This window comes from Podarcis filfolensis (assembly GCF_964270895.1).
Source record: "Podarcis filfolensis genome assembly, chromosome: 1".
Taxonomy (NCBI): domain Eukaryota; kingdom Metazoa; phylum Chordata; class Lepidosauria; order Squamata; family Lacertidae; genus Podarcis; species Podarcis filfolensis.
This window is the reverse complement of record NC_139604.1, coordinates 119,529,968-119,551,151: the sequence shown is the minus strand read 5'-3', so window position 1 is coordinate 119,551,151 and position 21,184 is coordinate 119,529,968. Positions and strand designations below refer to the sequence as shown.

Here is a 21,184-nt window from a genome sequence, read left to right as displayed (position 1 = left end):
TTGGGAGCTGCCATTGGAATGAAGTGTCATCGATATTTGGATGACACCCAACTCTTATCTCTCTGTTCTAGTGGGGTGTAGTGGTTAAGAGCGATAGACTCGTAATCTGGGGAACCGGGTTCGCGTCTGTGCTCCTCCACATGCAGCTGCTGGGTGACCTTGGGCCAGTCACACTTCTCTGAAGTCTCTCAGCCTCACTCACCTCACAGAGTGTTTGTTGTGGGGGAGGAAGGGAAAGGAGAATGTTAGCCGCTTGGAGACTCCTTAGGGTAGTGATAAAGCGGGATATCAAATCCAAACTCTTCTTCTCTTCTTCTGAATCTGGAGAGGCAGATGCAATGTTCGAGTGGTGCTTGCAAGCAGTAGTGTGCTGGATAGGGGCCAAGAAATTGAAGCTGAATCCTGAAAAGACAGAGATGATATGTGTCCCCAGTTTTCATGTACAGGAGGTGGGGAGACAACCTTCCTGGATGGCATTGCACTCTCCTGGAAGGAGCAGGTCCACACCTTGGGGTGCTGTCACTGGAGGCTCAGGTGGCCTCGGTGGCTAGGCATGTCTTTTCCCAGCTACAGCACCTGTTGAGGGCATTCATTCCCAGCTACAGCACCAAGGAGAGGCCATTCATTCTCTATGGCAGGCATAGACAACCTTCGGCCCTCCAGATGTTTTGGCCTACAACTCCCATGATCCCTAGCCAACAGGAACAGTGGTCAGGGATGATGGGAATTGTAGTCCAAAACATCTGGAGGGCCGAAGATTGCCTATGCCTGCTCTATGGCAGCTCCTAAATTGCAAAACTTCCTCCCCACAGAGGAGAGCCTGGCAATTTTATTAAACAGCTTTGAGCGAATGCTGAAAGCACACCTCTTTACCCTGGCCTTTGACACCTGAGATGTATCTTTTCAAAACCCACCCTTTTTGTGAGTACATATATTAATTTTAAGTTTTAAAACTGTTTTTAATGTACTTTAAATTGTTGTGGCCCACTCTGGGACCATAGGGTGAAGAGCAGCAGAATGATAATGCACATATAGGAGTGAGCTGTTTAAGTGCTAAATGATGCCCAGAGTAGCATCAGATCAAAAAGATGGGAGGAAGGCTAAGGAACCTTTGCCCTTGATGACAAACACGTTTGTAAACTGACTTGGCCTGAGCAAGCTTCTCTGTAAATGCCATGCCTAATTGCTTCAGGAAAGCCTCTGACTTTGATTTTGGAATGAGGTTTGTTTTCCGGTAATAAAGCTCTGTTGGGCCTACCAGGTGGATGCTAAATATTAAATTGATGTATTCATGTACAGTATTCTTAGATTTAAAAATAAATGTGTTTGAAAAACTTGAATCCTATTTTGTGTGTTTGTACATAAAAATAATGCTTGACCTATGCAACATTTATAAAACTAGCTACCAAAGATTAAAGCATACATTGTCTTTTATCTTCTAGACTCCTCCAGGCTGTTTTGAAGTTTCTGGATAAAAAGAAGCTGCAAGTTGCACTTTAAACTATAAACAGAAAAGATCCTTCACACTCCTGAAAATGGCAGACCTTCAGAATTGTGACTTTTGCTCTCTTAATCCTCTTGAACTGTTTGAACAAGTGACTGCACAAGGAGAAAAAGTCAGATCGCTAAAAGCTGAGAAAGCACCAAAGGTAAAATTGTATTTCATTAACTGAACTCTTAGCAATATTAGTTTTCCAGTTAGAATTTTATTTTAGTAGAATCTAGTTATGCAACTTTCTCAGATAGATAGATAGATAGATAGATAGATAGATAGATAGATAGCATTTTAATAAAACTGAATTTCTGCATCTACAAGCTCCTTTAAAAAGGGGAGGTGTTTGTTTTTTTAAAAAGGTAGCTATCTCACAAAAACAGTAATTTCTAAGTTCCTTGGTTGGCAATTTTAATATATAAGGGATTGATCTAGAATGTCCCTTCCAGAAGCAGAAGAGCTCCTTCTGGTTGGTGTAAGGATTGAGATCCAGTGGGCATACCTACTGGAGGAAAAGGGGGAGAGGCTTTTTGCCTCAGTTTCCCCCTTCTGCCTCCTGCATTACCCCCATGCTGTTCTAGGGGGTCCTTCAACCCTCTGGAACACTCTTCAGACTGCAAGGGGAAGGTGGGCTTGGCAAAAATATATTCTCTTCCCACCTACTCTTTTCGGCAGCGGGAGTGTCCTGTGTCTGAGTCCAAAATCATTTAAAATTGCCTTCTGAATCCAACAAAGGGTCTCTCTAGTCCAGGATCATATTTTCTATGGTGCTTATCCAGATATATTGGGATACAGTGCAGTAGTCCTGCCATGCTGTTTCCACCCCAGCCCTACATGTCCAGCAGTAAGAGCTCTGAATCAGGATGTTTCATTTGACTCCTCATGGCTAATGTCCATTAATAAGCCCACCTTCTATGAACGTGCCTGGTGTGTGTTTTTATAAAACTTGTTGTTTGTGGCCCATGTTTTAGTAATGTATTTGATAGGCTAATTAGTTACCTGGTTGTATTTTCAGGGCATTTTAGATTAGCGATAGGTTAGAGACGTGGGTAAGAATGCAGTTGAGTGTTGAACAAAGGGCTAAGCCAATGGGAAACAGTGGAAAAGTTGAGTTTTCAGGTGGGATTTGATAGCAGCAAATAGGGGTGGTTAGGGTAAGTCTGTAAAGGAAATATTAGCTTCTCTGCACATTTAAGAACTCTTTCAAGTCCTACAGAGCCCCTACAAGGTAAGTAAATATTTGTATTAGTTTTGCAAGTGGAAAAGTGAAATGGAGACCTTGAGTGACGTGCTCAAGGTTATACAAGCAGGTCATCTGGTTTGTTTACGTAGAGTTTGGAGAGCCAGCTGCTTCATCTCTCTGCCCCATCCACTTTCGTCTTCAACCTGTTATTCATTCTCTCATTCATATGTATGTATGTATGTATGTATGTATGCATGCATGTATATATATACACACGCAAAAAAACACACACAAACACACATATGACTTCATGCATATAGAACATTTCCTATTCTGTATAATGTAGCTGCAAGGCCACAGCTTTCTGCATTTTATTAACCTGAACACTGCCTTGTGTGTGTTTTCTTCTTTCACCCCAGGATGAAATTGATACAGCAGTTAAGTTGTTACTGTCATTAAAACTGAGCTATAAAACAGCGACAGGTGAGGAATATAAAGCAGGTTCCCCTCCCACAGACTTCACTCCGGTCAGTAATGGTCCAGGAGACACAGAAGATAATGATTTTGTAGACCCTTGGACAGTACAGACATCCAATGCAAAAGGAGTGGATTATGATAAACTTATAGGTACGTGGTGTTCTATCCATTTTTAAAAGATTTTAAAAATCTATAATATAACATGCTCTGTCTGCTGCATTTTTGTCATGAAGTGCTCAGATTAACCAAGTTTTCCATTGTGCTTAAGCAGCCCTTTCCATTTCCAGTTTTCAAGAGGCAGTTTTGCCTACCACCATTTGTCTTCAAACCCTTCTTGTGGGTTTCCTGGAGGTTTCTCACAAGCCACGGTCGGAAGCAGATATTCCCCAGACTTGATCTATCTAGTCTTACGTTCAGCATTGCCTTAAAAGTCTGTCTTAAGGAAGGAATGGCATAATGAGAAATTTCAGAAGGTGATTTGTGCTTCTAGGGCAGCAGTCAAAAGCACACTAGGGAATATGAACCATTGAATCTGGTGGGACTTACCTCTGAATAAACTTTCTAAAGGTTGCACTATAACTCTGATGGCTTACTGAGAATGAAGTAGCTCAGTTTGAAAAGGGGATCAGGGAATCTGATTTAAAGAAGAGTGTAGATGTAGTTTTGTACATTTTTGTAGACATTTAAGGGTAATGGTAAGCCAAAATATTTAACAATTCCCCTGTTTTTATTTGGAGTGGTGGGATCACCTTGCTATGCTGTATTGCTAATTCAGTGGTGATTTAGATAGCAGTATATCACTGCTGAATGCGTCTATAATATTATATTGTATTTTTACCTATACAGTGTACGCTCGGGTTGCAAACGTGATCCATGTGGGAGGCACGTTCGCAACCCGCAGCGTTCGCAACCTGCAGCACCACGTCTGCGCACGTGTGGGTTGCGATTCTGCGCATGCGCAAAGTGCTGAAACCCGGAAGTAACCTATTCTAGTACTTCCAGGTTCGGCATGGTGTGCAGCCCGAAAACACACAACCCGAAGCGTCTGTAACCCTAGGTATGACTGTACTGTAGTATGTGAATATGCTCTAAGTCACTTGAAGACCTTTTTGTGTAACAAGCAACTAAATAATAATAATAATAATAATAATAATAATAATAATAATAATAGTTATTGCCCATTTTGGTTGTCTTCAGTTCGATTTGGCAGCAGCAAAATTGATAAAGACCTCATCAACCGGATAGAAAGAGTTACTGGGCATAAACCACACCACTTCCTACGCAGAGGAATCTTCTTTTCTCATAGGTAAGTAGGTTTAATTGATGGTTTGTCAGCTTCTTTCACACTTTGTACAGTTGTACCATGTACTATTTCACATACATCTCTGCCAGAGAAAGCAAAAGCCAACTTTCTTGTGGGGTGAATGGTAAAGGAGTCTTGCATAATTCTTTAAATTGCATAGCTGGGGTGTCAGGTTTTTCCACTGCATGCAAGCCCCAGTTGCACTATTTAAATTACAATATTTTCCTTAAAACACAAATTGCAGTCACAAAAATGACATGTTGCCTTCTTTGGAACTTCTCGTGCTTTTTTCATTTTGTCAAGCTCTTCTTTAAAAAAGTCAAACTCTGTATCTTTACTTTTCTCCAGAGATATGAACCAAATTCTTGATGCCTATGAAAATAAGAAGCCATTCTACCTATACACCGGCAGAGGTCCCTCAGCCGAGGCAATGCATGTTGGTCACCTTATCCCATTTACTTTCACAAAGTAAGTAACTCTAGAAGTATATAACATTTCATATTATATATTTGCTACTCGTTTAAGACAATGTACACAGCGCTAGACAATCAGAACCTGTGATTCAGAGAATTGGGGCTCAGATCCATGAATGGAAGGAAATTTATGGATGAGTTCTTCTTACCCCTTTTACCTCTTCAAATGGACCTGGTGATTGGGGGGGGTCCCTCTTGAAGACCATGGAATGAGGCACGGGGGCGGGCATTGAGGGGGAGTTTGCAAAACACACACACACAACCTGGCAGAGGCACCTTTTGTAAGCAGAAATAGGGCTGCAATTGCTACTGTAACTCATGAATGGGCTGGGCAATGAAACAGCTGCCAAATGTGAATCCCTTCCTTTCTCTCTGATTCTCAACTTTGACACCTCTGTTTTCTTCACTCCAGCCCCCACTTGCCCTATGCAGCATGGCTAATGGCCAGGGATTATGTGAGATGCAGTCCAGCAATGCCGGGTGGACCACACCTGTGCTCTACTCTATGCCTTCCCCAAAAAAGCACACCCCTTTAGGACCCTGGGCAACTTTGGGCAGATTCCATTATCCTATTATTTGAGTTCATAACTATGGCTGTGGCTTCTGTGTACATGGGAAACAAGTTACCTCTGCTCAGCTAGGAGAGATCATTCTCTACGACAGCATTGGATAACGTCTGGCCCGTGGTCCCTGAGGCTGTTTTGGCCAAGCCACACCCACCTGCCCTACAACCGATGCCATATATGATGTCAGGTGTGAGGCTGGGAAAGATGTGGTTGAGCAAAAGGGTATTGGCAGGCCCCACTGATCCGTAGCGCCTGCAAAGTCCTTTGCACGGTACTTTGCAAGCACTGACAACCAGTTGATCATCAAGGCACGCAAACCACATGGGGAAACATTTGATACCATTGTTATGTCAGGTAATTGGCATGTGGGTGCACCCACCTGTCAGGCTTGCCCTTCCAGGGATAGGGATGTTAAAAATCTGACCTCCTGGCCAGATCCATCTCCCCACCCCTGTCTGTACCATTGTTCTCTGTCTTATCTGCCACAAAGATAAGCAGCTTGAACCAGGTGACAGACGTCACCGTAATAAATGTACAAATGTGGATGAGCAGAAGAACCAAGGTAACAACACAGAGAAATGTAAATGTTTCTGCACTTCCACTCTGCAGCAGCCGAAAGAACAAAGGGCTGCCCAGGGAATTCTGCTTCTGCTTCTTGATTGTAAGTTGAGAGGAAAAGAGGGAGTTTGAAGACTTTTTTAACATACACAAAACAGAAACTGGATTCTCCTGCTGGTACAAGAAAATGACAGAAAACACATAATGGGACATTAATCTTTGATACGATTCAATGGCCAGCAAAATTTTACACGGATAAAAAAACTGACTGACATCAAAGATGGGCTCATGCAAGTGGCTTGCAGTAGCTCAATGGAGTTTTTTATTTTATTTTGTGCAGGACTCTGTCATTACAGTGCCTTTTATGTGGGGCTACTGTTGGGCCTGGTCTGGTGCAAAATGCTATGGCTAGACTATTGATGGAGGGGCAGATTATGGCCAGCACGTAACTCTGGGTGCTCAAATGCTTGCACTGGCTGCCAGGTTCAAGGTTATTTTTATTCATTTACAGCACCCTTAAAAACTTGGATAAGGGATACCTCAGGGACTGCCTGATCCCTTATTTCACCACTCGATCAATAAGGTTGTTGGGGGAGTCTCTGTTAGTGGTCCCCCATGACTCAGATACGTAGCTTGTACCACAAGGAGCTTAGTATTGTGGTCCCAGTTTTGTGAAACATCCTGTAGAACTTTCAGCACTTACTAAAGACATTTTTAATTCTAGGACACTTATTAATTTTACAGCATCAACACATGGTTAGTTTTATTGTATTGGGTCTCCCATACACCACTGTGATTAAGCAGCGTACAAATGGCTGAAGTAAAATGAACAAATGTTCCTGTCCCTCATGCCATATCATGATCTGCTTTTGAAATCTCTTTGTTTCCCAAGCAGTTTGCTAGAAAGCACCACTCTGAAGTCCCCTTCTGCTTGTGGAACTAACTGCATGTTTCTTTGAATTCTTTCGATTTTTCTAAGTAAATATAAGTTACAATAAGTTAAAATATTTTTCTTGCTGTTTGCACAGCCAAGATTTGGCAAAGTAGCAGTGAAAGGAAATGTGCTTTACCTATTTCTGTGATTACATGACACAATTGCAGCATTTAGTATCCAGATAATTTGGCAGGCCTGATCCAGTCTGGAGGGGCTGCTCTGCCTGCAAATTTCATCCACTTCTGTCAAATGGGGGGAAATTATAGCTGTTTTCCAACAGGGAATAGAAACAAAGCCGCTTTTCCCCAGCATGGATTTGATCTCTTCTGAAGCACTTCAGATTGAGGCTGGTTGTTTTCCAAAGTGCCAAATTGAGGTCCAAATCAAATGTTGTGGACAATGCATACCCATAGTGTGCATAACCACATCTTTAAAATAAATCAATTTAGGAGAGTCTTTGCAGCTGAGAAAACGATTCTGTAAAGTCTGTCAGAGGAATCTGTGAATAATTTAATTTCAACCCAGATTGCACTATTGTATAAAGATTACCATGTTGGCTAATGATTTAACTAGAACCCACCCTAAAGCTAAATCTGTTTCATTTTTTTTAACCAGGTGGTTACAGGAAGTATTTAATGTTCCCCTAGTCATACAGATAACTGATGATGAGAAGTACCTGTGGAAGGATATGACACTTGAGAAGGCTTATCAGTGTGCTATAGAAAACATCAAGGACATTATAGCCTGCGGATTTGACATAAATAAAACCTTCATCTTTTCTGATCTGGAATATTTGGGGTACATTTCTAAGTATTCTTTGAAACTTTGCACGATCAAAAGTCTTCTGTTGTTTTCTGTGATCTCAAACTTTCTATCAAATTTAGCTGGGGTGGCAGGGGGAGATGAACCATTTTGCCCAAGATAACAAGATGCAGTACATGGCAAGGCTTGACTAATAATAATAATAATATTTGTACCCTACCCATCTGTCTGGGTTGCCCCAGCCACTCTGGGCGGCTTCCAACATATATGAAAGCATAATAAAGCATTAAACATTTAAAAACTTCCCTATACAGGGCTGCCTTCAGATGTAAAATAAGCTTTGTTCAGTAAGAAGAAAGGGAATATTACTGAAAAGTAATGCTCCTATTAAAGAAGGAAATAGCAATGCCTATTTGATCACTTCTATCTGCGGAACTTGCACTTTTAGAAATGACGTATAATGTTCAATTTGCAAGGAGTCTGTCTCGACGTGGCAGCACCTGTGCTTGGGAACTCCCTGCATGTAGACCTTGGTATATTCTCATACGCACCTGCCGAAAACCTATTTCAGCAAGCCTTCCTAGAAACATAATTAAACCGCCTACATTCATTTTAAACATCTTACTGATTTTATTTGTGTTTTTACTAATTATTATTATGCAATAACAACAACAACAACAACAATAATAATAATAAATTTATTATTTATACCCCACCCATCTGGCTGGGCTTCCCCAGCCACTCTGGGCGGCTTCCAAAAAAATATTAAAATACTGTAATACATCAAACATTAAAAGCTTCCCTAAACAGGGCTGCCTTCAGATGTAGTAGTAGTAGTAGAGGGAGATTTGATTAAGCGGTTTTAAAAATTTCAATAAGTAAATGCATTTTTCTTTGGGTTCCATTACACCAGTTAACCCAGTGTGTCTTTATCACGCCCTCGAGCCTTAAGAAAGAATCCCAGCGTGTTAGGTCATGCATATGGTTATCATATTAAGTGCCAGTAGGGGGCGCAGTGCTTCTGCAACCCCTCGAGGTCATTTCAGCTTCAGAGGAAATAGGAATTTATCAAAAGGAAACCAGATCTTGAACTGAGTTGCGCTTGATTGTTTGGCGGGCCAGCAAGGAAGCTGCCTGTAGTTTTCCGTAGAGTTTTAATATTCCAGGGATTGCAGACCTGAGGACTGTAAAATGTAAAACTTTTGAGTCAATCTGGCTCCACTCCTTTTTTTTTTTTTCCTTTTCTTTTTAAGTACACTAGTCTGGTTGGAGAGCATAATCACCGCAGTCACTGCCTTTTCTTGGTCTCATCTTAATTATAGCCAGGGAGAGGGACTGAAAATGAAAAATTCTTTATTTACAGAGGCCCACTGTAAAACAGCACCTGAGATATGAGAAGGGCCATAGGTCAGTGGTAAAGCAGCACTAAATCCCCAGCGTTTCCAGGTAGGGCAGGGGAAGACTGCTGCCTGAAATCCCGTAGAACATGGGTAGGCAAACTAAGGTCCACGGGCCGGATCAGGCCCAATTGCCTTTTGGATCTGGCCCGCAGACAGTCCAGGAATCGTCGAATGGATCACCAGCGCACACGTTCTTTCCCTCCCTCCCTCACACGGCGGCGGCGGCACCTCCTCCCTCCCTCCTCCTGGCTTCTCCCCGCCCTGCCTAGAGGAGGAAGGGGGCTGGGCTTTGTTGGTGACAGCAGCAGTAGCACTTGAGCGGCCGCCATTTTAAGCAGCCCCTTTCCGGAGCCCTTTCTCATGCCGCTCATCGTCCCGCCGCCACCAGGTAAGCAGCCACTGGGGCTCGTGATGCTCTTGCATCACTTTCCCCCCCAAAATATAATCCGGCCCCCCACAAGGTCTGAGGGACAGTGGACCGGCCCCCTGCTGAAAAAGCTTGCCGACCCCTACTGTAGAGCTACTGCCAGAGACAAGGCTAAGCAAGACGGGCCAGTCGTCTCCATCATCCTCGGGCAGCTCCCTGGGTTCCTATCATAGAAGCAGATGGCATTGCACAAATAAGCTTTACGTGTACTGCATGTGTTGTCTCTCTCTTGGCTTGGAAGCACATTGACTGCAAAAGTTGGTCCCTATCATTTACAAATACTCCTTTTAGGCAGCAGTTCAAAGTGACCTTGAATATTTTTCCATACGTTTTTGGTCAGAGAAACATGGTATACTTTCTTACATACAAACATCTTAACCGGGAGGAGTTAGCCTATGGCCCTCCATAGGGTGACCATTGCTGTGTTTATAATTAAATCTTTTAATTATGTTCTGTTCGTTACTTGGTTTACAGTGACAAGCCTACAAATAGCCTGGTCTGAAAGGGGCATCCCAAGACAATTGCAGTAATTATGCATTATTTTTACTTGGAGGGAAAACAAAAGACTGCTGAGAAAGTACTGAATCGGAGCAAAGATAACTTACTATAGTTGTACCTTGGTTTTCGAACAGCTTAGTTCCTGAACGTTTTAGCTCCCGAACGCCGCAAACCCGGAAGTGACTGTTCTGGTTTGCGAACTATTTTTGGAAGCCGAACGTCTAGCGGGGCTTCCGCAACTTTCGATTGGCTGCAGGAGCTTCTTGCTACCAATCAGAAGCCGTGCTTTGGTTTTCAAACGATTTGAAAGTTGAACGGACTTCTGGAATGGTTTCTGTTCGACTTGCAAGATACGACTGTACTATCTTAGTGTTATAGTGATCTTTGTCAACACCTTTTTTGGGGCAGGGGAATAATAAAAATATTCCTTTGTAAATGTTCTTTAAGTATAAATAATTTGTATCTGTAGTTCTGTAAATAAATAAAAAGTAGAATAGATTGTGGTGCTGGCCTGTGAATATTCTCCAGAAGACGTTATTTTCCTTGTCTAAATTTTTAGTTTTGACTCCCCTTCTTTCTCAGGATGAGCCCAGGATTCTATAGGAACATTGTTAAAATCCAAAAGCATGTGACATTCAACCAAGTGAAAGGAATCTTCGGTTTTACAGACAGTGACTGTATAGGTGAGTTCCCGATAGGTTGCTAGCAATTCATGAATAGAAGCAAAAATCCAGTGGGAGTTGTGCAGCAACTATTATCAAAGAATCAGGGTCACTCTCAGCCTAACCAAGGTTGTTGTGATAAAATGGAGGGTGGGAAACCTTGTCAATCACCCTGAACCCCTTGAAGGAAGCACAAGATTAAAATTCCATCAGTAAACATACTGGAAAAATTTTTGTCCTTGTTAAATTGTGGAATAGCTGGTGCTGGCACTCCAGTCCTAGGTGCGCTTTTGTCAGCTGCCTCAGAGCGGCTCACAAAATGAAGTCTAAAGCCATTAGCTTGCTGCTGAAAGCAAACTCACAAATGTGTGTGATTTGTTCCCTTCCAGGGAAAATCAGTTTTCCTGCTATTCAAGCAGCTCCATCCTTCAGCTCATCATTTCCACAGATCTTCAACAATAAGAGCAACATTCCGTGTCTGATCCCATGCGCAATTGACCAGGTAGGAAACTCTTCTTTTTAAAATCTTTTAAAACACTTCCATTAAATCTATTGCCGCTGGCCAAAAAGCTGTATAATTACCGGAGCTCGATGAGTTCTGCATATCTCTTAATTGCATCCTATAATTATATAGCATTGGATCGTAAGATAACTTAAAGTCCATGGAACGAATGCTTCCCTTTCCTCTTGCAAGGTTCAGTAATGCTTAAAAAAAGCACTTCTTCACACAACACATAGTTAAACTGTGACAGTTGCTCCCACAGGCGGTCATGAGGACCACCAATTGGGATGGCTTCAAAAGAGGATTATACAAATTCATGGAGAATAGGGTTACTGATGGCTACTAGCCATGATGGCTGTGCTCTGCTGCCTCTGTTGGACACAGCAATGCTTCTGAGCACAATTCAAAGTGTTGGTGCTGACCTTTAAAGCCCTAAATAGCCTCGGTCCAGTATACCTGAAGGAGCGTCTCCACCCCCATCATTCTGCGCAGACACTGAGGTCCAGCTTTGAGGGCCTTCTGGCAGTTCCCTCGCTGCAAGAAGCCAAGTTACAAGGAACCAGGCAGAGGGCCTTCTTGGTAGTGGCACCCGCCCTGTGGAACGCCCTCCCATCAGATGTCAAAGAGAGAAAAAACTACCAGACTTTTAGAAGACATCTGAAGGCAGCCCTGTTTAGGGAAGCTTTTAATATTTAATAGACTACAGTGGTACCTCGGGTTACATACGCTTCAGGTTACAGACTCCGCTAACCCAGAAATAGTACCTTGGGTTAAGAACTTTGCTTCAGGATGAGAACAGAAATCGTGCTCCGGTGGTGTGGCAGCAGCAGGAGGCCCCATTAGCTAAAGTGGTGCTTCAGGTTAAGAACAGTTTCAGGTTAAGTACGGACCTCCGGAACGAATTAAGTACTTAACCTGAGGTACCACTGTATTGTATTTTAATATTCTGTTGGAAGCCACCCAGAGTGGCTGGGGAAACCCAGCCAGATGGGCGGGGTATAAATAATAAATTGTTGTTGTTATTTATTATATCAGTTGGTGGAAACCATTGGAGGGGAGAATGTTCTTGTGCTCAAACCCTGCTTGCTGGTTTCCCACAGGCAAACCGTTCAGCCACTGTGAAAACAGGATTTAACAAATAACAAGACGTCGTTCTGTGTTCCCAACAGCAAATCATCAATTCAGAGCTTCGCCAGGTTCAGCTTATCTATTGTGCCTTAGATCCTGAAAGAGGCTTTCTCTTTGCTATGTAGTATTTTGCATCACTTGAACTCACACAGCAAACAACTGTGAATCACTGGTTTTCCGCTTCGCACACAAGCCTGTTCCTGCTTGTTGTTTTCCAGGATCCCTACTTCAGAATGACGAGAGACGTGGCCCCTCGGCTCGGCTTTTCCAAGCCAGCGTTGCTGCATTCTGTCTTCTTTCCAGCCTTGCAAGGTGCACAAACAAAAATGAGCTCTAGTGACCCCAACTCCTCTATTTTTCTCACTGACACACCCAAGCAAATAAAAACAAAGGTAAGAAAACAAAAGTCGGCAGTGTATACAATTATTTTTCATCACACCTGGGTTCCAGTGCACCATCTTACTTTTACAAACCACTTACCAAATTTCTTTGTTTCCTTGCACAGTTTGTACCATAACAAATATCTGAAGCTAATCAATATTCTGAAGCTGGCTGGATCACACACACAGTGAGCTCCTTGCACTCTCAGATAAACTAGATGTAATATTTAATGTACTAAACATCCTGTTTGCTCATCTGGCACAGGCCTGGGGCTGACGTCAATGTTCACCTGATGGTGTCACTATTTTTTTAAAAAAATACATGCTTTTAAAAGATTGACACCTTGTGATGTAAATCAAGCTACCAGAACTCGTTTTGTCCTAGGCACCAGAAATCACTTGCTACAAGGTGGCTGTTGCTAGGCAAGCCAAGCTTAATGCATCAATCTGTGTTGAAGCTGCTGTGGTTTGTAATCTCAGACCACCTGGCTCTGAATGGACAAGTCAACTCTCCTCTTGAAACATGGTTCATTTAGTGTGTTCCAACGTGAAGTCTGCAGACCCCTGAAGGCGATCCGGCATGACTCTTTGCCAGGGAAGTGCACTGGGTGTGTTGTAGTGTGGTATGTAGATAAAGAATTAAGCACAAAACAAAGGTTTAACAGGACAAAACATGATTTCTTGGCTTTTTTCTGAAATACCTTCAGGTTACTTCACATGCTGTTGCCCAAATGCCAGATATATCCTCCCAGAGAATTTAAGAGCAAACTTGCCAGTCAGTTTCAGATTGCCATCTCATAACAAATAATTTTTTTATCATTCAGCTGTTTAATAACGGATAGAGGTAGGAGTTTTGCTTTGGCATTAGGTAGGGCTTCCCTTATTTTGTGACATGAGAATCCAGTGTGTTGCATGAATCTCTTATGCAGAGTTCCAGTACTTATGAGGCTCGTGTGTGTGTGTGTGTGTGTGTGTGTGTGTGTGCGCGCGCGTATACACATACCCTTTGGCATAATGCCATATGCTTACTCATTTTACTGTATTGTATTAATTTATTCCCCAGCTTTCATTACACCCTGCAAAAAGTTTATATTCAACAAATTGAAAAAATTAATCTCAAAATAAAAGCCCCCTAAAAACCATTATATAAACCCGTGTGTGTGTGTGTGTGTGTGTGTGTGTGTACACACACACACACACACACACACACACACACACATACTTTTAGTCATTCTGGCCTGCCACTTAACCATAAGTTGTCCCACAGATGATCAAAAAACCATGTCTTGTTTCTCGAATGTTTAGCTTGTTTTCCAGCTGATTGTCCTTTGTAGTTTGGTGAGCATCTAGGGTAGAGTGCTCAAATAAACCATAGTTAAGGAAGGGTACTGAGATCACAGTTAAATCCTAGTTAAAACACAGCAAGGCTTGTAAAGCAAAAAAAAATTTCACATCAAGATTTGTTGGTGCTAAGCAAACCATGCTTAAGCTTCTGAGCAGGAGTAACACATAACAGCCATGGTATAATAAACTAGGCCATGGTGGTATACTGTGTCCTGGATTATTTGAGTGAGCTGAAGAATGATGTGTTGACAACCTCTACATGGACTTGATGACCTCTGGACTTTTCAAGCATTATGATTCTTGGAGTTGCTCCATGACAATCCCTTCTGACTGGATTTGCAAAATTTCTTTATGTATAGTTAAAAGTAGCTCAGATTGTAGACCAGAGCTAGCCTGCTGAAGTCCTTGGATCTCTGTTCCAGATCAATAAACATGCCTTCTCTGGTGGCAAAGACACAGTGGAAGAGCACCGGAAATATGGGGGTAACTGTGATGTGGATGTGTCCTACATGTACCTCACCTTCTTCCTCGAAGATGATGACAAATTAGAACAAATCAAGCAGGTAATTCTTATCTCTCTCCTCTCCCCCCCAGTGAGATGCCTCACTACCCAGATAAAAGCACATAGGCAATCACGATTTTGCAATAGCAGCTCAACAGATTTTATCCCCCCTTCCTGGCACTCCTTTATAGCTTCCTCTCCTGGGTCCAAATTGACTGGCAAGTTCTGGGTGCGGGCTTCGTTGTGTGTGGAGCTTGGTTGAAAGAATGGAAGCCACATAAGCACTCTAAAAACAATGGTAGCAGAGGCAGTAGCTATCATCTGTCTCAAAGAATGTCTATTATTCCTACACAGTGGGAGAGAGCCTGTGTTAGTCATACTCAGGCTAGACTTCACATCTTCACCCAGCTTTGATGGCAGACTGCACTCGCTGCAGTTGCCAGGCAAAGGCTGAGCATCAGGAAGACCCAATTATGTTCTGCTCTTATTTGATCCTGTTTGTGCATGCAGTTGAAACATTTTTAGGGCCTCCCTTTAGCTGTGTCGGCAGCGAGTTGACGCTTCCTTCTATGCTCTGTAAATTTCCCATGAAAGAAGAATGTACAATCAGTATACAAATCACCCAGGGAAAAAATTGCAGGCTTTTCATCATGGCGGATTGTTGAGGCATCAGAACCCATCCTTCACGCCTGCATTAAAAGGGTAGGAAAGTCTACAAAAGGTATGCAACGTTTGTACTAGTGCAAGAATTAGCCCTAGTGCAAATGGATACCCCTCCCTCCCTCCATGCACACCATCACCAAATCTGCTCCAGATGGTTGGGGAGAAACCTGGAAGAGATTTGGGGCATGCATGGGGGGCGGAGAGGAGAACTTTCCATCACGCACAAAGAAATCCTCACACTGACACAGTATTCACCTTTGTGCTACATTGAATGTAACCCCATCCTTCTTCCTCTATGCTCTGAACACAACGCAGTGGCTTAAAGTAAGAGGCAGCTAATCTCTGCAAAGTGTTCCTCAGTAAGTGCCCTTAGGAGTAATAATAAAAAAGTCCTCACTGAGTCATCAGCTCAAACCTCTAGGCCTTAAACCAGGATCCTCTGTGCCTAAAAATTTCCCTTTCTATGGCAGCTCGAGAGATACGTCAGAGGGAATGATGTATGTAATTAAGACAAACAGATTGCTTTGCTTGCCAGCAGCTGTTCCTTCCAGGAGACTTGCAGGAGGGTTCTTTCCCAGATGTTACCAGATATGACCCTGGCATTCTCTTGGCAGGCCTATACAAGTGGAGCACTGCTGACAGGAGAACTCAAGAAGGCGTTGATTGAAACACTGCAGCCCTTGATCGCTGCTCACCAGCAAAGGCGAAAGCAGATCACCGATGAAATAGTGAAGGAATTTATGACTCCGCGGAAGCTGGCGTTTGATTACTAATTACAGAAGTGCATGTTGATTTATCAGTACACATAGAGCACACTTGATTGGTGTTGCCCTAGCCTCTCGTCTGCCGCCTCTCCCTAACAACGTACCTCTCTGCTTCTAGCAAGTTACTTTCAAAGTTGCCCTCCGTTGTCACCAGTGACTTTGGGAATATGTAGTTTGTGTTTGGAAAAAACAGACCTTGGCCTAGGACTTCATTTGACTAATTACGGGTTAGCAAGATAACCCGATTACCTAGAAAAGAGTTGCTTTGTCAACAAGAGGACCCTATTTCACGGAACGCAATATTAAGAAAAACGCTGATTACAAAGGTGGTGCAATGCCAGATTCTGCTACCGTGGGAGCTGTGTTGGGCATGTTTTTACATCTAGGAGCTGTGCCTGTTTCAAAGATAAACTAAACTCTTCCATCCAGAATATACATTTGTCTTTGTTTTTTCCTTTTTCGGTTGTTTAGTTACAGTGGACATGATTGCAATTTGGCCTTATCAAAAGTGCTGTCCACTTGTTACAAGCTGGTTGAGAGGGAGCTTGGGACCATCTCATCCAAGTCAAGCTGCTCCTTCTGCCTTCACCATTCTGACCAGCGTGATCTCTGCAGCAGGAACCTCTTTCCTGTGAGTGGAGGCTCCCGGTGCAACTTGGAGTCATGGTTGCAAATTGCACAGGCAGCCTCACCCCTTCAGACATTCTACTGCACACAATCAGCGGTGATGGTGGAAGCAGGAGGAAGAAACTTTTATTTCATAGCTAAAGGTGCAGCCCTGAGCCCCTTTTCAACATGCTTGTCCTCCACAAGTGAGTAGTGTGTGAACTAAAGACCTTCTGTGTTTCTAACAGCCTGGCAAGTTTCATTTGGGCAGTCACTTATATTTCAGTGGTTCTAAGAACATATGATAGTTGGTTGATGAGTCTTTCTGCAAATGATACCTGGCTAGTATCTATAAGTTGTCTATACTGGACTTTTGGGGGTTTTGTCAAGCCCAGCAAGCAAATTGTTGCTCGTTTTTGCCCTGCAAAGCAAGGGAAACGAATAATAATAGCTATTATTTCTCAGGGGCAGCATGGACTGCTAAGAGATTATCACAGTAGAGACAGTGTATACAACGGGCAAAAAAACCAAACCTTTCTGATAACTGGGAAGTTAAAAATCGCCAAGCGATGCTGTGACATCAGCAATGTGGCTGCAAGACAAAGGACATCTTTGTTTCTGTGTTTATATTGTTGAGATTAAGAGCTGGTTATCTCTCTCTCTCTGTCTCTCTCTTTGTGTGTGTCTCTCTTTCTGTTGTTCATATTATCTTTCAGCATGAATTAGTCCACAAACTATAACCCTCATTGAGTATTTCCTACACAACAGGTTCTCAGGTTTGTGATGCAAGCAGAAACAAAGCTTCTTGTTTCCATTTTTGTCTTCTTTAAGTAGTGAGCATTAAATACGGCATGAATCCACAGTTCATTGAAACTCTGCATCAGTAGAGATCTGCTGTGTGGGTTATATGCATCGGACCTGTATACCATGCACTGAAAGCACACTGCGCCAACCTAGTATGTCTTTGCTAGTTACAATCAAACTAGTTGAAGGCTGAGGTGCCACAACAGGTGAGTGTGGATGAGAAATTGCAACTGGAGCATTGTGACCTGCCATACGTTCATACAGATCATGTTGGTGTGTCTGGTTCATGAGCTTTTGTCTTTTGTTTCGTTTTTGTTAACAATGGTGCAGCTAATCAAAGTTTGTTTTTGAAAAGCGCTAAGAAGGGCGACGGTAAATCCAGCCCTGCTCAGACATCTTGCACAGCAGCTTACGAATGCTGGTGTAAAGAGAATTGTTTATTAATCATGCATAGCAACTGTACAAACTGAAACCATACGCAATAAAAACAGGGAGATCTTTCAGAACAAAGGCTGTTTTTGCCATTATTACCTGGTGTATAGACTTGTGCATTTTTGTGTGTGAACACTCAGAAGATGCAACTATTATCAGATGTTGCACATAAATATAGGCTAGTGGAAATCACTTTAAATTTGCTTAGGGGACACTTATAATACGATAATACGATACGATAATCTTTATTGTCATTGTCCCATACAGAACAACAAAACTTGTAGTGAGCTGTTTGTGGAGCAGACGCTATATGCAGCAATATTTGCTAGCTCTTGCAATAGTCCCAGGTCACCGCAAACTCATGGGCCAGATAGACTTGCATGTTCTTGTTAAGGACTGTACACTTTCTAATTGTATAGTACAGCGGTTCATTAAACTGCTGGAAACACTTTCCAATGAGCTACCCGTTCAAGGGTGCGTCCTCAGTTCACGTGGGGGGCACAATTGGGCTACATCTTTGCCCACTGTGAACTGAGAGCATGACCTCAAACAACCTTAGGTCCCCAGGTCATTGGCCAGGCTAGCTGGGGGTATATGGGGTCTGAGCCCAGCAAGGTCTGGGGCCCCAAAGCTGGAGCAGTGCATATCAGGGAAGCTCGGTAGCGGTCCCCTGCTGTCTTTTTCAGGAAACCTATTTGCTGTTATTCATCAAAAAACTTTTCATGACCTTCTGAGTAGCTCCAGGAATTCCCAGTGCACAGCCTGAAAGCCATTGCTGCACAGGAAAGGAATCTCAACAGGAAATGAGCAGTGAAACCAGATCACATGGCTGAATCAAGAAATTCAGTTCTATCACCTGTGTACTGAAAGAAAATAATGGGTTTTTACCCTAAATTTTGGGTTAGTTTCCCAGTGTTGTTCTCAGCACTCCTTTAAGAATTGTCATTGTAAGATTTTAATACATTTGAGCTTTAACAAAATAAAATTACACTCTAAATTCACTGTTTACAATCTCTCTCTCTCTCTCTCTCTCTCTCTCTCACACACACACACACACACACACACACAAAACTATGTATATCTACCTCCCAACTTAAGATAACACTTCCTATATCTGAAGATACAGGACTCTAGTCCACGAAAGCTCATGCCTGCAGCAGACAAATACAGCTTCCCTAATGAAAATTGGGGAGAGCAGGGTAGAGAACGACAGTTTCACATAATTTAATGTGAACCACCTAGCACGGTTTTTGCAAAGGTTTGCCTAAGGGTAGTTCCAATTGCCTGAGCATGCCATGATGCTCTAATCCAGCATTCCAAATTCCCTTAGTGCTCACACAAGCCAGTTCCCCTTGCAAAGCTTGTAAAAAAGCACTTGTCTGGGAATGAATGAGATTGCAATGGCATAAATGGGAGAGCAGAATTAAAAGTGCCGACTTTTCCTTGTCAAGCAAAGCATGTTGTAAATGGAAGGCCATTAGTAGCCTTTCATGCAACATGTGCCTTCACACTGCAAGCTGCAGTTTTCCAGCAAAGCAATTCTTGGACATGGAATGTTACATGTGGTGTCTTGTTTCTGCCGGTGGCCTTGAGCTTTTCGTGCATCTCTGGTGAACTGCTCTATTGTTTGTTCAGTAACGAGTAATTTGGGGTCAGTGAAATGTTTAGAACATCAAACTCTTCCATTGCCCATCACTGGCAAATCCAGATCTCTGTATGTGTTCATTTTTCCTTCTGTCTTTACACTTGCAAATTTTCAGCTTTAAGCAACTTCAGACAGCAATACTCATGTGCATCTGTTTCTAAAGTGAAGCATCCATGTCTGGATATGAAAAACAGATGAACCCAGAATTAAATCAGGGATGGAGAACCTTTTTTCAGCGGGAGGACAACATTCCTTTCTGAGCAACCTTGTAAGGGCCAGCAGCCAGTGATGGGTGGGGTCAGAAGCAAAGGTGAGCAGAGCAGCATATGTGTGCAATGAATATTAAGTTATTATTAAATTTATATATCGCCCTTCATCAAGGGACCACAGGGCAGCTTACCTGGGCCCTCAGGTCTTCATCTGGGGCCCTCAGGGTGCCCCTCCAAAGAACGTTCAGCAAGTGACAACAAGGGCAGGGCCTTTTCAGTTGTGGCTTCCTATCTGTGGAATGCCTTCCCAAGCCTGTCGCCAACATCCTTTCCACACCAGATGAAAGGTAAAATCTCTCTTCTCCCAGGCATCTGAAGGATTGTCGTGTTGCTCGATGATACGTCTTGCTTCTGACTTTATTTTTGCTGCTGCTCTTTTGCTGGGTCTGTTCCATGGGTCTTTGTATTGTTTTTATTGCAATGTGATGTTCTTTTTTTCAGAGAATATGTCATGCTTTATGTAAGTTGCTTAGGGACTCTCTATGTAGCAAGTGCAATGACAATCGAATAAATAATAATAATTTCTCAATGCACAGACGGCTTTCTCGAAAGAAATTTGGTTGAGCATTCCGAAAGGAAAAGACCGCTTTGGAGAGAATGATATTGCAGTGAAGCAGCCTTCGGCAACTGGTGTCCTCCAGGTGCAGGGATGGGGGAGCCTCTGGCACAGGGGGCAACTGTGGCCCTCCAGACCTCTCTGTTTGGCCCTTGAGACTTTCTAGACCACACCCCTCTTTGGTCACATCCCCTCTCCCTAGGCCACACCCCTCACTGGTCCTTGAGTGTTTTTGCCTGGCTGGAATGTGTCCTTCAATTATAATAATGCCCCTTGAATGCCTGGATGGAAGATAGAGAGGGGTGCACAACTGTGTGTAGAAACTACCCTACTGTACAAAGATATTTAGCTTTTGTTGTCCCACCCCTGTTTGTACGTGGCCCTCTGATGGCAAAGGTTCCCCGGCCCAGCTCTCGAGGATGCCAGCTAGTGAAGGCTGCAATGCGCCCTTTATTTCATCCAGCGTTCGCCTAGCCTAAGCACACCTTCGTAAGTAAAGAACACCATCATATTTGCAGGGAAAGCGCGGATGGAGTTTAGTCCGAGGCCTTTGAAGAGGACTCTCACCCCCTCTTCTCTTACGCTGTCCCTCACGCAGTGTACTAATCCAGAGTATCTGCGCAGGCCCTCGCCATCCACCTGCATCCGGGATTTGATGACGTCCATCGGGGTGGCCGTGCCCCAGGCCAGGACTCCAGCGCAGCCTCCAGAAAGAAGCACAGCCCATAAGTCTGCAAAATGTAATTATAAGCATTAAACTGACAGTGAGATAGGTTTGCAGAGGAGAAATGGGCATTGCTCATTAATTAGAATGCAGAATGTTGACACACATTTTGATTTAGTATTTTTCTGGA

General features: G+C 43.1%; 2 protein-coding genes across 7 annotated transcripts in view; one reads left to right on the top strand and one right to left on the bottom strand.

The window, feature by feature from the left end:
• WARS1 (tryptophanyl-tRNA synthetase 1) overlaps positions 1 to 20,307 on the top strand; it is a 28,376-nt gene extending 8,069 nt beyond the window's left edge. For all 3 annotated transcript variants that reach the window (XM_083616969.1, XM_083616970.1, XM_083616971.1), the window contains 10 exons: positions 1,443 to 1,649; positions 3,095 to 3,302; positions 4,350 to 4,458; positions 4,804 to 4,923; positions 7,602 to 7,784; positions 10,656 to 10,756; positions 11,125 to 11,237; positions 12,584 to 12,757; positions 14,512 to 14,652; positions 15,869 to 20,307. In XM_083616969.1, the coding sequence (XP_083473095.1) occupies positions 1,536 to 1,649; positions 3,095 to 3,302; positions 4,350 to 4,458; positions 4,804 to 4,923; positions 7,602 to 7,784; positions 10,656 to 10,756; positions 11,125 to 11,237; positions 12,584 to 12,757; positions 14,512 to 14,652; positions 15,869 to 16,027 (1,422 nt within the window). In that variant the 5' untranslated portion in view covers positions 1,443 to 1,535 and the 3' untranslated portion in view covers positions 16,028 to 20,307. The remainder of the gene's footprint in view (positions 1 to 1,442; positions 1,650 to 3,094; positions 3,303 to 4,349; positions 4,459 to 4,803; positions 4,924 to 7,601; positions 7,785 to 10,655; positions 10,757 to 11,124; positions 11,238 to 12,583; positions 12,758 to 14,511; positions 14,653 to 15,868) is intronic.
• The window catches only part of SLC25A47 (solute carrier family 25 member 47), a 36,561-nt gene continuing 33,223 nt past the window's right edge, over positions 17,847 to 21,184 (bottom strand). For all 4 annotated transcript variants that reach the window (XM_083619696.1, XM_083619693.1, XM_083619694.1 and 1 more), the window contains one exon: positions 17,847 to 21,061. In XM_083619696.1, the coding sequence (XP_083475822.1) occupies positions 20,781 to 21,061 (281 nt within the window). In that variant the 3' untranslated portion in view covers positions 17,847 to 20,780. The remainder of the gene's footprint in view (positions 21,062 to 21,184) is intronic.